General features: G+C 34.3%; 1 protein-coding gene across 7 annotated transcripts in view; it reads left to right on the forward strand.

Moving 5' to 3' along the window:
- Positions 1-15,050, forward strand: part of MAN2A1 (mannosidase alpha class 2A member 1) — a 190,445-nt gene that overhangs the window by 97,633 nt on the left and 77,762 nt on the right. For 6 of the 7 annotated variants that reach the window (XR_010156965.1, XM_063810525.1, XM_063810528.1 and 3 more), the window contains 3 exons: positions 1,032-1,214; positions 5,218-5,332; positions 5,744-5,811. Coding sequence is in view for 6 of the 7 variants with exons in the window: in XM_063810525.1 (XP_063666595.1) it covers positions 1,032-1,214; positions 5,218-5,332; positions 5,744-5,811 (366 nt within the window). In the remaining variant the exon portion in view is untranslated. The remainder of the gene's footprint in view (positions 1-1,031; positions 1,215-5,217; positions 5,333-5,743; positions 5,812-15,050) is intronic. The other variant, XM_016953602.4, reaches the window with a different exon arrangement.

Consider the following 15,050-nt stretch of genomic DNA (forward strand, 5'->3'; position numbering starts at 1 on the left):
TTACTTCATCAAGCCATGTCTCCTTTTAAATAAGTTTTTAAGAAAAAGTTATCTTGAGCCATATCCTCTGATGAAAAAACATAAAAGGTGGAAATTATAGCCCCCATGTTCTTCTTAGACTGAAGGTTTTTTCCTTTAAAATATACTGCAAAGGACATTTTTTTTTTTTTTAAGAGACAGAGTCTTGCTCTGTTGCCCAGGCTGGAGTGTAGTAGTGTGATCCTAGTTCACTGCGGCCTCAAACTCCTGGGCTCAAGTGAACCTCCCACCTCAGCCTCCTGAGTAGTTAGGACTATAGGTGCATGTCACTACACCTGGCTAAGATAGAGTCTCTCTATGTTGTCCAGGCTGGTCTTGGAACTCCTGGGTTCAAGTGATTTTCCTGCCTTGGTCTCCCAAGATGCTAGGATTACAGGCATAAGCCACCATGCCCAGCTGACATCCTGTTTATCATCTTTCAGTTTGTATTGTTAAATTCTCTATATTTGTTATATGTTATCATTCAAAACTGAAACTAACCCTTTCCCCTGAACTATTCTTGGGCCATTATTTTCTGCCTCTCTCCTCTGAGTGTCCCACTCACCGACCATGCCTTTCTTTCTCATTTCTCTTAATGTGTATATGTGAGAGTAAATGATATTCTGGTGATGTTCATGGTCTATGTGTGTGTTGCTCTTGGAGAGAAGAAAGGACAGAGAAATTTATCCAATTTTTCAGATTTTTTTCACTGTGCTATTCATAAATAAGCCTGTCTTGCTGCCAACAGGTTCTGGCTTCTTTTTCAGGATCATCTAGAACAAGGACTCCTGATACCAGTGTAGACATGGTATTCTTTGATGATTGAGAACGTAAATGTGTTATACGGGATACATTGGTTGTTTTATATGAGCTATTATTACCAATATCTTTTTCATAAATTGCTTGTACTGTAATTATGGATTAAAAAATTTGGAAAGTATCAATGTCACATGTTTTAGATTATAAGCTAAAGTGTTTGTTTTAAAATAAAAATATGACTTTTATGCAATTAGGGCTGCTGAAATTCTTTACTATTTCGCCCTGAGACAAGCTCACAAATACAAGATAAATAAATTTCTCTCATCATCACTTTACACGGCACTGACAGAAGCCAGAAGGAATTTGGGACTGTTTCAACATCATGATGCTATCACAGGAACTGCAAAAGACTGGGTGGTTGTGGATTATGGTACCAGGTAATCTAATTATAGAAAAATCATCTTTAAAAAAATCATTAAAATTATGGGTAATAAGATTATATCTTTTGGTGAAGTTGTTAGTGTATATCAAACCACATTAACAATGATATCCCTCATAAGTATTACTGTATCAAAACAGCACTGATATTCAAATATTAAGAAATCTGTTGACAGAGTCCCAGCTGCACCAACTTTTTATTGCAATGCATTTCTGCAAATAGGGTAGTAAAATATTATTACTACTGTTTAAAGCTGATCTTATTTTCTTCTAAATAACAGTGTGGAGACTGGAGTTATCTTCTTGACCAAGGACTTGGCATCAAATAAAAAACATAGTTATAATGTAGAGAGATAAAGATTCCTACTTCATTGTATGTCAGTTTAATCTCATCCTATTTCATATCCAATTGTTCTTGTATACTTCTTTTTTTTTTTTTAAGAGGCATATTGACATAATAAGCTGAGAAGCATAGCCAGGAAGGAAAAAGACCTATAAACCTTATCATATGTGGATGATATAAGCCATTGGGAATGAGAAAGGATGACCTGGGTGTTGGTATCAAAGCCCTCTTTAACTCATTGAAGGGCTGTCAGATGGGCAAGGGAGTAGAAGCTAAGTTATTTCTATATTAAAGACTTTGAAACAATGAGTATAGGCATGGTCTGAGATAACAGAGGACTTGGCAAACAGAGTTTCCTAATAATGGGGAAGAAATCTTACCTTTTGTAGTAGGGAGTTCTCTATCCTCATGCCAGCCTTTGGATGACCATTCATTCATTAGGATCAGTGCAGGGGGCATTCCTAGATTGGGGAAGGAGTTTTGACTATTTTATTTACTGTAGTTTAGACTGTTCTTCCTGATACTGTTTATCAGCAGTGTTGTGCTTTGATAACATTTTAAAGTCATTTAAAATATACTGTGATTTTCTTAAAGAATAGATTTTAAAAGTGAATATCCTTATTACTACTCCTTGATGAGAAAAGCGTATACAACACATAAAATCAATGTTAAAAAATTGACTCACGACTTATATTACTAATTGTAGTAAATGTTAATTAAATTTTTAGTTACAATATTTTGACTGGCTTTCTAGATATTGGGGGAAAAAGATATTCTTGGGTTTTCATTAGTTGATTTCAGTCCTTAAAAAATGCATTCAAAGTAGTATCTTGAATATCTTCTCCATTTTTTAATGGCAAATATATTTGACACCCACCTGTCGAGGTTGATCTGGGGTTAAAGTAGAAAACCCTCATTAGATGATAAAGATGGTATTTCTCCCACAGAAACCATTTTTGAAAGTAAGGTCAGATCCTCCATTTTTCCTTCTTACCTGCTCCTGGCCTGCTTGGTTTGTTGAGAGTTTAAAAGTGAGACTGCTTAGAATCAGACCAGGGTAGAGCTCCTAAGAGGACATAGAAAAGTCATTTTCCTACACCGCCCACTTGCTGTCTCTGGCTGTCATATCGAAAGAGATTTGCTTATAGGTCATTGAGCTTTGGCTACAGAAGATTTTTTGTATCTTGACCTGTCTGGAAGAGCTATCATTGGTTCCTCCATATGTTTTGTGTTGCTTTTAGCTTATAAAAACTTCCCCGTGTAGAATTGCGTGTTAGAGAAAAAAAGGTAGTAAGTCTCAAACTGTACTTGGCATTTGTAAATTTTCTATGTAAGTACTTCACACTTCATTGAAAAGTCATAAACGATTACCAGGTCATTAGCACAGACATTTTAAGGATGAAATTTCAAAACACAAGTTAGAGAATTATTAACAAAGAGGTAGTTAGTATTGGGTGTTCTCTTGAACTTGGACTGATGACTACTATTCATTCAAATTTGGCAGAAATATCGCTGTGAACAAGTTTATGAATTAGGGGTGCATTTGGCTGCGAGTAATAGCAACCAGAAACAGAATAAATCCTGTCCTGCTTATTTTTATGTCATATGAAAAAAATCTGTAGACAACTGGTTCTGGTATGGCAGCTCTGCAGTGTCATCAGGCATTCAGGCCCTTCTTTCTCCTCTGCCATAGTAGGGGGAATCTGAGAGCATGCTGTCAACAATAGATCGAATGTGTATATAGTTATAAACTGGAAAGCAAGAATACATCATGGCATATTTGGAGATTAATTCTAATCATGGCATGAAAAAAATGAATTAGATTGGGACAATGTTTGTAATAGTCAGCTTAAAAGTATTAATAGATAATGTGGCTTATGTAGAAGGGAAGAAGAAATGGTAATGAGGTCATTTAGAGAAATGTTTTAGAATTCCGCTAATTATTCCTAACTGTAATTAAGGTAGGTGGGAGAAAACGGAACACAGGGTGAGCGTGAGGGTCCTAAAATGTAGACAAACTATATAGTGGCAGACATGCTAACATCTCCTTAATACAACAACCATAACAGCAAACTAAGAAACTGTGATTCCCAAGTGATTTTTCCCGAACCGTATTCCGTATTAATAGGATAAGTGCATGTTTGGAAATTAGAGGCCCTGAAAAAAATCCTGTATTAATGAAATGTTGAAACGTTTAGAATTTTGTTTTACCCAATGTTTCCCAAATGTACTGTGTTTCATTTTGTTTTGTTTTAAACAAAGCAGCTCTATACATCCTGAGAAAACATTTGGGGAGTGATATACTGTAGTCTTTAGTACTCATCTTATGAGAAGGCTGCATGTGTGCCTTTAGGATGCAGACACTGATCCTGGCTTTCACTCAGTTTAATTAGGACTCTTTAATACATCTGGTTTTAGGTGGTGGAGAACATGACTTTCACTCTGCAGATTCAGGCTGCCTAATAAAGATAGCCCTGTAGACAATAGAAAGGAACTTAGATTGAGGGTCTTGCTGTCATAACTGAACCATATTCGTATAGTGTTTTAGTATGGTGAAAACACTTAATGCTGTCTAGGAAAACATTTGAATATATTGGGAAGTTTAGTTAGATTATGGCATGAACTCAAATCCATAAGATTTTAGCATTAAAATTATAGATTTGCCATGTAAATGTATTTAATTAACATTGATCATGATCACTTACATCTCTGAAGGAAATATTAATGCTCTGCAAAAAAGAAGTTAACTTCTTTTATAGGTTTTGTTGTTGTTGTTGCATGACAACAAAAATGTCTTTAAGGCATAGATCCAAAGTTGCTTTCTGTATTGGAAAAAATAATATAATTGAAAACGTGATTAGCGAGGAGTTTCTACGTACTTCTCCAATATGAATTTGCCTATGGATGCCTGGTCTGTAGAGCCTTCAAGAAACATAACTGAATTAGGAAAAAAAAAAAAATCTTCAAGCAAGTTCTTTTTCCATGAGTAGTGCTTCAGCAGTAGCGGATGTATTTCAGAATTGGTCTGGAATCAGTAGACTTTTGATTCCTTAGACATAAAAATACAATTTGAATATAGTTAGTAATTTCAGTGACCAAAAAATTTAACAGAGATAAAGACAATTTCATTATTCACATCTGTCAAAAACTCTTGTTCTGGTTCTCTTGAACAAGAACATGAAACTAAATTAAACAAAACATCTATTTTAATTCTTGGGGTATGACTTGTATACTAATTGAATTTTCTTGTGAGCTGAATTATCTCATGTTTTTATTCATTGTTAAAACCCTTGTTAGAGCTTTTTCTAAAGTAGCAAATCATTGTTTTTTTGATAGAATGCTTCAAAGTTATTGGGGTGATCCTACTGGATATTATTATTTGGTGCGATATTCATAGAAAGTATACATAGGTTGATTATGTTTATGTGTTTCAGGTGTGTCCAGAAAGCTTTCGGTTTTAAATGGATTCTTGTCAGTTATATCTTCTGATGTACTTAGTTCTAGGGGAAAAAAGAGCAGGTTTGTCATAGATTCATTATAGGTTTCACTTTGAATACAAGATGAAGATACTGGTGGTTTGGCTATTAGTAATGAAACTGAAAATATTGTATGCAGATTTTTAAATTGTTTCTCAGACTAATAAAATTTTTGATTTACAGACTTTTTCATTCATTAATGGTTTTGGAGAAGATAATTGGAAATTCTGCATTTCTTCTTATTTTGAAGGACAAACTCACATACGACTCTTACTCTTCTGATACCTTCCTGGAGATGGTTAGTGATTTCATCTATGGTCATCATAAAAATGTGTAATTCCATTGTTCTTGCATTAGCAAAGAGGATGAGAAGCTTAATGAAAAAAGACATTGAAATATAATTTTTTGTGCATTATTTGAAAGAATTTTTATCACTTAATATAAATTACCTGTATGTTCATCTTTTCTATAAATATTTCAAAGTATGTGAAATATATAGGGTTTTAGAATACTATTAAGATGTTAGTAAGGCAACTGGGGCATTATAATTAGTTGTTTTGCTTGGCTTTAATTAGAAACCCCTTGATATTTAACTTTTTATAAGTCCTTAATCTGTTCCTGCTAAACTTGAATTTGAATGGTCTTCTGGTTTCAGGATGAGTCCATGGAGTGTTAAGTAAAATTAAAAAATTACTGTTCATTTTTATAGGATTTGAAACAAAAATCACAAGATTCTCTGCCACAAAAAAATATAATAAGGCTGAGTGCGGAGCCAAGGTAAATTCATAATTTCTTACAAATGTTTACCACTTTCTGGCTTAATATTTTTTGGTTTTATGGTTCTGGTTTTTAGTTAGCATATATTTTGAGGCAATCAATTTATTAATTAAAAAACTCCTAAAAAATGGATTTTCTTTCATGACTGTGTTATGCTCAGTGCCAATAGCTAACACAGTGCTTAGTACATTGACTGCTGAATAAATTATTATAACAATATTTCTCACAGATATAAGGTACAGCATGATAAATATATAGCTTATAAAACATTTTCTTATCTCTAAAATTAATTTCAGATTATATCCTTTCTTGATTAACCTTTCATTTAACTACCTTGTTTTCATTAATCCCTGATCCTATTTTTATATGAAAGAAGAAACTTTATTATTATTGGAAGATCAAGGTTTCTACTGTAAATTGTTTATTAGATAACTGTCATTTTGCTGGTGAAACAGCCTTGTTTTAGCACTATTGATTTATGCTAAAGTAAATGGGAAGGGTGTTCAGTGACCTTAAACCAGGGCATTTAATTGGTGGCTACCTAATAATTATAAAGAAATGCATTATGTTTTATTGGTATTTCTTTAAACAGCAAGGTATCTGTCTTTAATAACCAAATATTTGTTGGTCATTTCCCAGTTGACCCAGGCACACAGTGGTTATTTTTTGTAATATAACCTTTAACTGTCAGAATCAAGATATTTAGTACCCCCTCTTGCCAATTATAGGATAAAACAATAATTTCAAAGAGTAATTCATTATTTCAACTAAATATATTTTATTAAAATTATTTAAAAATAAATGGAATGAATGTAAAAAGAATTTATAGTTGCTAGTAAAGTTGAGACTTTTTGTTAAGCATAGACTAAAGTCTTAGTTGTCTAAATTTCTTTAGTAAGTAGAGACATAAGGTGTATACAGCTTATTCCTTAGAACGAGATAATAAGTTTTTTTATTTTAGTAATACTAATGTTCTCTGTAACACGGCAGAAGCCTTAGGAGCTTTCAGATTGCCAGGTCATAGTTAGGATGAAAGGATAATGACACTGAAAGAAATATTTCTTATGAAATTACAAAATGTTTTCTTTGTCTTAAAATAAGTTATGTTTTGATGCATTTGGGGTTATATGCCTGGTCCTTAAATATTGTGTTCCTAGTAAACTCTGGCATTAGTAAATCTATTTGGCTTTAGGCATTGTTCTCTCATATATTAACTTTTCTTTCTTTTTATATTTTGGTGGCGGAAGATCTTTGTTTTTGCTGGTTATAAGAATAATATATGCTGATATAAGTGATTTGTGCCCCATCCCTGGGTGCTCTTATGCTGGGTGCGGTGAGGCAGGGCTGGAACCATAATAGGTCAGAAGAAAAGATGTTCCCTTTAGTTTATCTCCTTCCTTCACTGTCTTTGCCTTAGCAAACAATAATTGATAATTTTGCCTTTCTAATGCCAGAAGAAGAAAGTTAGGAAATATAGTATATTAATGAAAGAGAAAAATATTTTTAAGCTTTCATATTGAGGAGTTTTAACTACAGGTAAACATAAATGGAATTTCGGGGGCTATTAGTAAAATGATTGCTTTTTGATATTTCTTTTTAAATAGTTTTTATTTAAATAGTATAGTGTTTATCTTCCTATTACTTCTTTACAGTTCTTTTTTATCAAATATTGACTTCCTATTTCTGTAGGTTGGTAAATTAGGAATACTTCTGATTGGCAGATTCTTATTTGTTTTTATGCTTATTATCCATTTTATAGGTTAGGGCTTCTTAGATTTTAGGTTTTAAAATCTATATTTTACTTGTTAGCTGCAAATTATTTTAGTTACTGATCTCTCAGTAAAAATAGATGAACAATGAAGGAATGATAGTGGCCTTTAAAATGGAAGAATTTGATTGTTTTATTTAGCAGGTACTGAAAGTAAAATAATTGCCCTTTTCAGTTTTTAAATTGGAAGCCTTAGAGGTGTGGCTGTGAGTCTTTGGCATATTCTTCATGAGTCTTCTTTAATGTTGTAAGGGTTGGCTTTTTTTTAGTTATAGACACAGTTCCTGTTTGAGTAACAAATTATCTCTCTAAATAAACCATGCATTCTCGATGGGGGAGATATTTTTTCCAAGAGAGTGAAAATTGGTTTTTGGGGATTTGAAGAAAATCTTACTCTTTTTAATATATAAAGCACAGATATAGTACATAACAGGTAAACAGTTTGTGTGTGGCATTAAAATTGTATGTGGGTGATTAGTAAATGTCTAAAAAGAGTCCTTAGGGAGGTGATAATGTAAAAAAGATTGAGAAATACTAACTTAAACCCATAGAATATAAATAATACACGTAAATTTGATCATGCTGTTGGCAATATTAGTTATAGCAATAAACCTAACATAACTTTGTAAGTATTTAAAAAGTAGTCCAAGATCTGTTTAAAGTGACATTAGTACATGTTGATATGCCTAATTTAGTTCACACAGTTATGTGAGCTATATCATGTGTGGATTCATAGTTTTTGTGTAGAAAACAGATACTTCAGAATATCAACTAAGATATAAAAAGAAAAGCCCTCCCATAACCCATTGCCATTGGCTTGTTTAATGGTTCTCCCTGGATGACCTCCCAGCACCAATAATTTAAGTTCCTCTGATTTTCTCCATACATGCTTTCCTTTTGGATGCCAGTCTTGATTAAAAGTATTGTTATCTTTTTAGTTATCTAGGTTCTGAAATCCCAGAACCTACTTTGACCTCTACCTTTTATTATTCCTTAAATTTCATCACTTGGAGAGTCTTTTTTTTCTCATCTGTGAAATGCATCTTCTCTTTTCCTGTTACTTTTTGGTTCTAAGCCATACTTCGTGCTTGAATTACTTCAACAGCTTCTTACCCTTTTGTCTTCAATTTCCTATGCCCCTTATTTATTACATGAAGTTATCAGAGGAATCTAGCCAAAAACAGAGCTCTGAGAAAGTCACTTCTAAATTGAACATTCTCTAGGTACTTCTTACCTATTGAGGAAAGTCTGACCTGATGGTCAAATGTTTTAGTAGACTATTGCCTAACAAACTAATCTAAAACTTAATGTCTTAAATACAATTTATTATATTTCCTACGTTTTTGTAGAACTGCTGGTCAGTTCTTGCTTGGGGTCTCTCATACCGTTGCAGGCAATTGGAGATTGGGACTGGAGTTCCCCAAAGATTTGACTGGGCTCAGTGTGCAGGAGGGCTCATTTACATTGCTGAAAGTTAGTGCTCCCTGTTGGCTGAGGGTTCAGTTGGAGCTGTTAGCTGCCAGTACTTACACATGGCCTCTCCATATGACTTGGGCTTCTCTAACCATAGTGGCTGGTTCCAAGGGGGAGTGTTTTAAGATTGAAAGTCTCAAAAGTGAGTTTTCTGGGTAGAAACAGCAAGACTTCTTAAGACCTAGCTTTGGAAGTCCTAGAAGGCCATTTTCATTACATTCTATTGGTCAAGGAAGTCATTAAGGTTAGCCAAGATTCAAGGGGAGGGAATTACTCTCCATTTCCTGATGTGAGGAGCATGTATAGGAAGCAGTGGGAATGATGGTAGTCATCTTCGGAGACTAGCTATCACAGTTCACTTATAGGCTACCTCAGTTCACATACCTTTCATGTAAGGAGTAACCTCACCCACCTCCTAGGATGTCCAAAGTCTCATCCCATTATGCTATTAGCCCCAAATTTCTACCTGGATCAGGCCAAAATGGGTCACTCATATGGCTGGCAGTTAATGCTGGCTTGTTTCTTCCAGTATAATTATTTAAAGTTAATCACAGTAGATTGTAAACTCCTTGAGAGTAGGAATTATTTCTTTGATTATTTCTAGCATCATGCCTGTGGTATTATATGCAACATAGCAAGAATAATTACAGATTCATTGAAATACATTTAAATATTGACTGAAGAGAATATTAAGCTTCAGACACCAGATATGCATAGAAGAACATGGTTCACATTCTATGTGAAAATGTGGTATCCTGGTATATATTCTCCTCAGGTAGTTCTTTGGTCTCATATTTGGAGGTTGGGTGCCAGAGTGCTTCTAAGTAAACTTTAAGACCATTACAAATAAAGATAAACCATAATTCAATAAACCTTGGAATTTGTATAACTGTCCATTTAAGATTTTAGTTTTATACCATGAGAACTGAAAAATTTCAGATTGCATCTCAGCATCATTGCATTCTTACAGAGTTAACTTCGTTAAGATTGGATATTGGGTGGCTGTTCAGAATGGATGGATATAAAAGATAGTTCCAAATAGCTGAATGAATTGGCTTTATCAGATTGGTTTTTATATGTAAGACTTATTGTTATGATCAACATAGCCTGATTCTACATTTTGTATTTTTAATATGGTTATTGTAAACAATTCTTCTGGCACTAATTATCTATTAGTTTAATGGGATTCAAGGCTAGCTTTTTTCTTTTCTTATGTTATCAATATATTTTTATACCAAGTAAGAATGTGTCTTAGAAAATATCTAATATCTCTACCAGTTGTTTACACATAAGTTTTAAATGAAGAAGCCAAGCTCGCAACCTTATTTTTATTGTTTGGAAATGGAATTTCTAGGAAAATAGAATTCTGACCACTCAGATTGTGGCAGCATTATTTGATAGAGGCATTTGGAGCTTAACGGCGGAAGTGAGATTCCATGACTTGAACCAAGGCGGCTCTAGTCTGAGAAGTGAGTCTGGTGAAAGAGCTGTCAGTGTACAGAGGGAGCGCACTTTGTGCTCAACTGTGGAGAAGATGGAAGTGTTAGCTGCGATAATTAGTCCAGGAACTGTCCTTAATAGCTCATGGATTATGATGGTTTAAGCTTAAACCTTGACATGTACTAGAAAACTAGTATATAGAAATGACTTTCCATTAGTTAACAGAAAAATGAGTGTAAAAAGTCAGTAAGATTAAAGGTTTTCTTTCTTGAAACTGGTTGGCTATATTTTTTAATTATCCTAAAGAATTCAAGGCAATAATAGAATACAGGATTTGACATCCTGGACCCTCTCCAGCTTCTGTTATTTTGAGAAAAGCTGAGATATTTTTACCTTTTAAATAAAGCTGTTTTGAACTTTTCTTTTAATGAGGGAATTAGTAACTGATGGTCGTAGAGACTCTTAAACACATAAAAACTAAGCTATTCTGTATTCCAGTCTAGTTTAGTTGTATCTAGGCATTAATAGTACAGTGTATTTATGAATTTTATTGGATTTGAAGGATGAGTTTATAAACTGTCCTCTAGGATGCTTTTCTGTTTAAACATATATTGCTTGTAAAAGGTATTTGTATGTTTTCACCTATGTTCTGTCTCTGTTATGTGTTAACTCTGATTTTTTTCAAGGTATAGGTTGGCTAGTTCCCTGATTATCCAGAAGCACTTTTCATCTTGTCTATAGTCTACTGGAGTGTTTTCAGAAAGGATGCTTTATCCAAAAGACTGAATGGAATATGTTATATTATGTAAATAACCAAAAGTTTCTTAAGGAATTCAAGGTACCTGCAAGATGCTACGTTAGTTAATTTTATGTTAAAAATTATTTGCATTGACTAGTGGTTGGTGCTAGTGTTGGAGCAGTCATGGCTTGGTAGCAATACAAAATAATCTTATTTGGTGTTTGCCATTCCAATTCAGTCATCACAGGATTACATTTTGCCTAATTTTTCAAGAAAATATAAAGGTCTCTTGGGGAGGAAATGAGGAGAAAAGGCTCCACCTTTGTTCCAGTCCCTCCCACCCTTAGCATTTCTATTTATTTTATGACATCAGGAATGATGAGTATTAATTCCTGACATACTGTTTCAACCTCACATTGACTGAAATTAAATAACATCTATTATATTAAAAAAATAGTTGACACTTCCAGTTTACGTGATGGCTGACTAGAGACCATGAAACTGACTCTTAGTTTCCCATTAAAGCTCATATGAAAATGTAGAAGATGATGAACAGTTGTAGGAATACCAAAACCTTGGCTTGACAGTCAGTGTATTATCACAATCTAAGATGTCCACAAACTACAAAGCTGATAGAACTGGTCTGAAAAATGCAATTACTTGCTGATTAATGATAAGCAGTTAGAAATAAAAGCAACCTGCATGTCTTTTAAAGCAAGTATGGAGAATGATTCCTTTTCCTTTTCATAATGTCTACCCCCAAGGCTTTGAAATTCTGGTATTATATCAACTAGAAAAGTGAACAAATATTTTTCTATTGGAAGAGTGCTACTTTTGAGGCTATTAGGAAGTTAGGTAGCTTTTCTTTTTTTTCTCTTCTTCCTCCCTGCCTAAGGTCTCTGTTGACCAATCTTCATTTAATTGGCCAAGTAGATCAACTGACACTCTTCATTCCTTTTCAGTGCCCATGGTAATGTGGCCTTGTAGCTAACAGGCTGTTAGCTAGCAGGCCAATGTACTTCCCTCCCTCCAGTCTTTCAGTTGTGTGATTATCATGAATCAGTTATTTATTCCTAAGCAAGTTGTTGTTATTTTTTTCTCATAAACCATTTTATTACGCTGTTGAATTACGTAAAAACCCTTTTTTATGAAGTTGAGGACTTTGGAAATATTCAGCAAAGGTGAGTCACTGATAAATATTGGCGAGATGACTGCAAAAGATTTGGGAAGAAATCATAAAAATATAGAAGCCGGCTGCACTCAGATTTTCTTAACATTTTTGAGTTTAAGTTCTTGCTATACTTTAGAGAAACCTAAGCTTGGAACCACAGAAGATTATCACATGTTTGGTTATGCAGAAAATATGACAACTCCAATTGCTGGTTCCATAGTCAAAGGATTTGCATATTTTGAATATGATACATGTATATATTTCATGGTAAAGTAAAATATTAAGAATAACACATACGTATCATAATGATCTTCTACTTTAACTTTTATTTTCAGCTCAACTTTAACTCTTTCTGTTAATAGATCTATTGCCAGCCTTGATCACATTGATGAAAGGGCTTCCACTGTGTCCATATTTTGCAATCAATTTGGAGACTAAATCTGCCAGAAATAAAGTAGGCAGGAACAAGGGAACTTACGATAGATCATTGAGCTAGGAAAGTCCGCTCAAGGAAATTGCTGTTGGTGGTGGCATGGGTCAGAAGAATACTGTGATGTTCTTTGTTGAAGAAAGAAGCCTTCCCTTTGTTCAGAATCAGAGCTGGTATAGAAGACTGAATACCAATCAGGCACAGCCACCTTGGATATTAACCTTTTGGAAACTTGCGATCAGGCTGGATCCATGCATGCGAGCCTATTATTCACCCACTCTTTTTCTCCATCACTGAATCCTCTTTACATCCTTCATGACATTATTAACAAACTGGCCATGTCATTTATTCCTTATTGTGTGTCTCCCTTGGTAGACTAGCAGCTCCATGAGGGTAGAGAGCTTGTTTGCTTTTGCATCCCCTGGCAAATACCTGGCACACAGTAGGTGTTCAACAAATATTTGTCAAATAAACTAACTACGTTAGAGAAGGACTTCAGCTAATATCAAAATAAAAAGGACCAAGGGTAGTTTTAGCAAACACAGAGTCTAGGTAAATGTCTACTTCTTTGAGGATAAGTGATTGAAAGGTTGTCATAGGAGAGCTGTGAAAAAGCTCTACAGACTGATTAAAAAATAGGGTGCAGCATGAAGACTCAGAAGTGTAGCTTACTTATTAAAATGATTTATTACAGAGACCAGATGAAAATTTTTTTAAAAAAGAGGACCTGGAACTCTCAAAAAGTTTTGAGTTATAATCTCTGAGAAATATGAAACAAGGTGAAACACTGAAACAAAAAGATGACAAAAAATGAAAATGAAAATATTTGGAAGAGGAGAGGAGTGAGATAAGGAGAGATTGTTGGAGTGGCAGTAACAGACCATCTTCACTAGTGATGCTGAAGAGTAAAGCTGACACCGAAAGAGGGTATGGATGTGAAAAAAAAGTCCATGAGATACTTTTTTAAGAATGTAGACAAAAGGAAGACAAATGCCAACAATGAGAAGGAAGATGATGATCGGTATGGAGGACAAGATTCCAACAAAAGAATTAAAAAACTTTAGGAAAAAATACAGCAGAGGCAATGATCAAAGATATAATTGATGAAAAGTTTTCTGAGCTGAAAAGGCCTCCCTTTATAGATGAAGAGGGATAAGTGCTGGGTAATAAAAATGAAAAAAGAGCCACCCCGAGTACACCATGGTAACTTAGTTCAATTAAAAGGAAAAAGGACATATTAAAAAAGTGCCCAGGCAGAAAGACTATATTGTATAATATAGAACAAACGCTAGACTGACTTAGACAGGAAGACTATGAAGTTTTGAAATCATTTTATACTCAAAGTTATCTTTCATATGTGAAGGTAGTAGAGAGACATTTTCAGATATGAAAACACTTATACCACAGGCACACTTCCCATATTTTTAAAAAGAAATTTAAAAAATTTCTTGATGAGGTCAGTTCAGCTGACTGATAGATGAATTAAAATTAACAATTAAAAATGAAGAATTAAAAAGGCATTGGAAACAATTAGACATAGTGAAATCTAAATCATTATTGTCAATTTTATTGTCAAACTAAAGGTAGAAGTGTCCATTTAGTTTTGATAGAATTTAACAGCACCATGGATCTGCAGCTTCAGGTTATATTAATGCCTGAAATAGGTGGAGAGGCAGGAGCATATAGGAGATCCTAAATAATAGTTTTTCTTCAAGAAGATTTAAAAAATACCAACTTCTGGTGAGAGTGATATTTCCTATTCCATTGCCTTCACTTACTATCAGTGTACTGTTAACTCCTCAAACATCTGTCTCTGCTGAGAAAAGTCTCCTAAGTTCTAGACCCACCGGCCAAGTGGATAGCTCTCTTGGGATGGCCCATTAGCAGCTCCATTTCACCGTGTTTAAAACGGAACTCCTCTTCCCTGCTTGAACCTGTTCTGTGGTCCCAAGCTCTTTCAATTTTAGAGTGACCAGATATGACAGTTTTTTCACTATTAGCCTCTTTCACTCTCAAAATTAGTTTGGACAATAAATTATGGGGCTACCCTGATCATCTTGTCTTTTTTACTTTCAACTCGTATCCAAACACATGCTAGACCTTTTCATTCTGTGTTTTGTTTGTTTGTTTTGTTTTGTTTTGTTTTTGAGATGGAGTATCGCTCTGTCGCCCAGGCTGGAGTGCAGTGGCACAATCTCGGCTTACTGCAAGCTCCGCC

The sequence above is a fragment of the Pan troglodytes genome, chromosome 4 (assembly GCF_028858775.2).
Source record: "Pan troglodytes isolate AG18354 chromosome 4, NHGRI_mPanTro3-v2.0_pri, whole genome shotgun sequence".
Lineage (NCBI taxonomy): Eukaryota > Metazoa > Chordata > Mammalia > Primates > Hominidae > Pan > Pan troglodytes.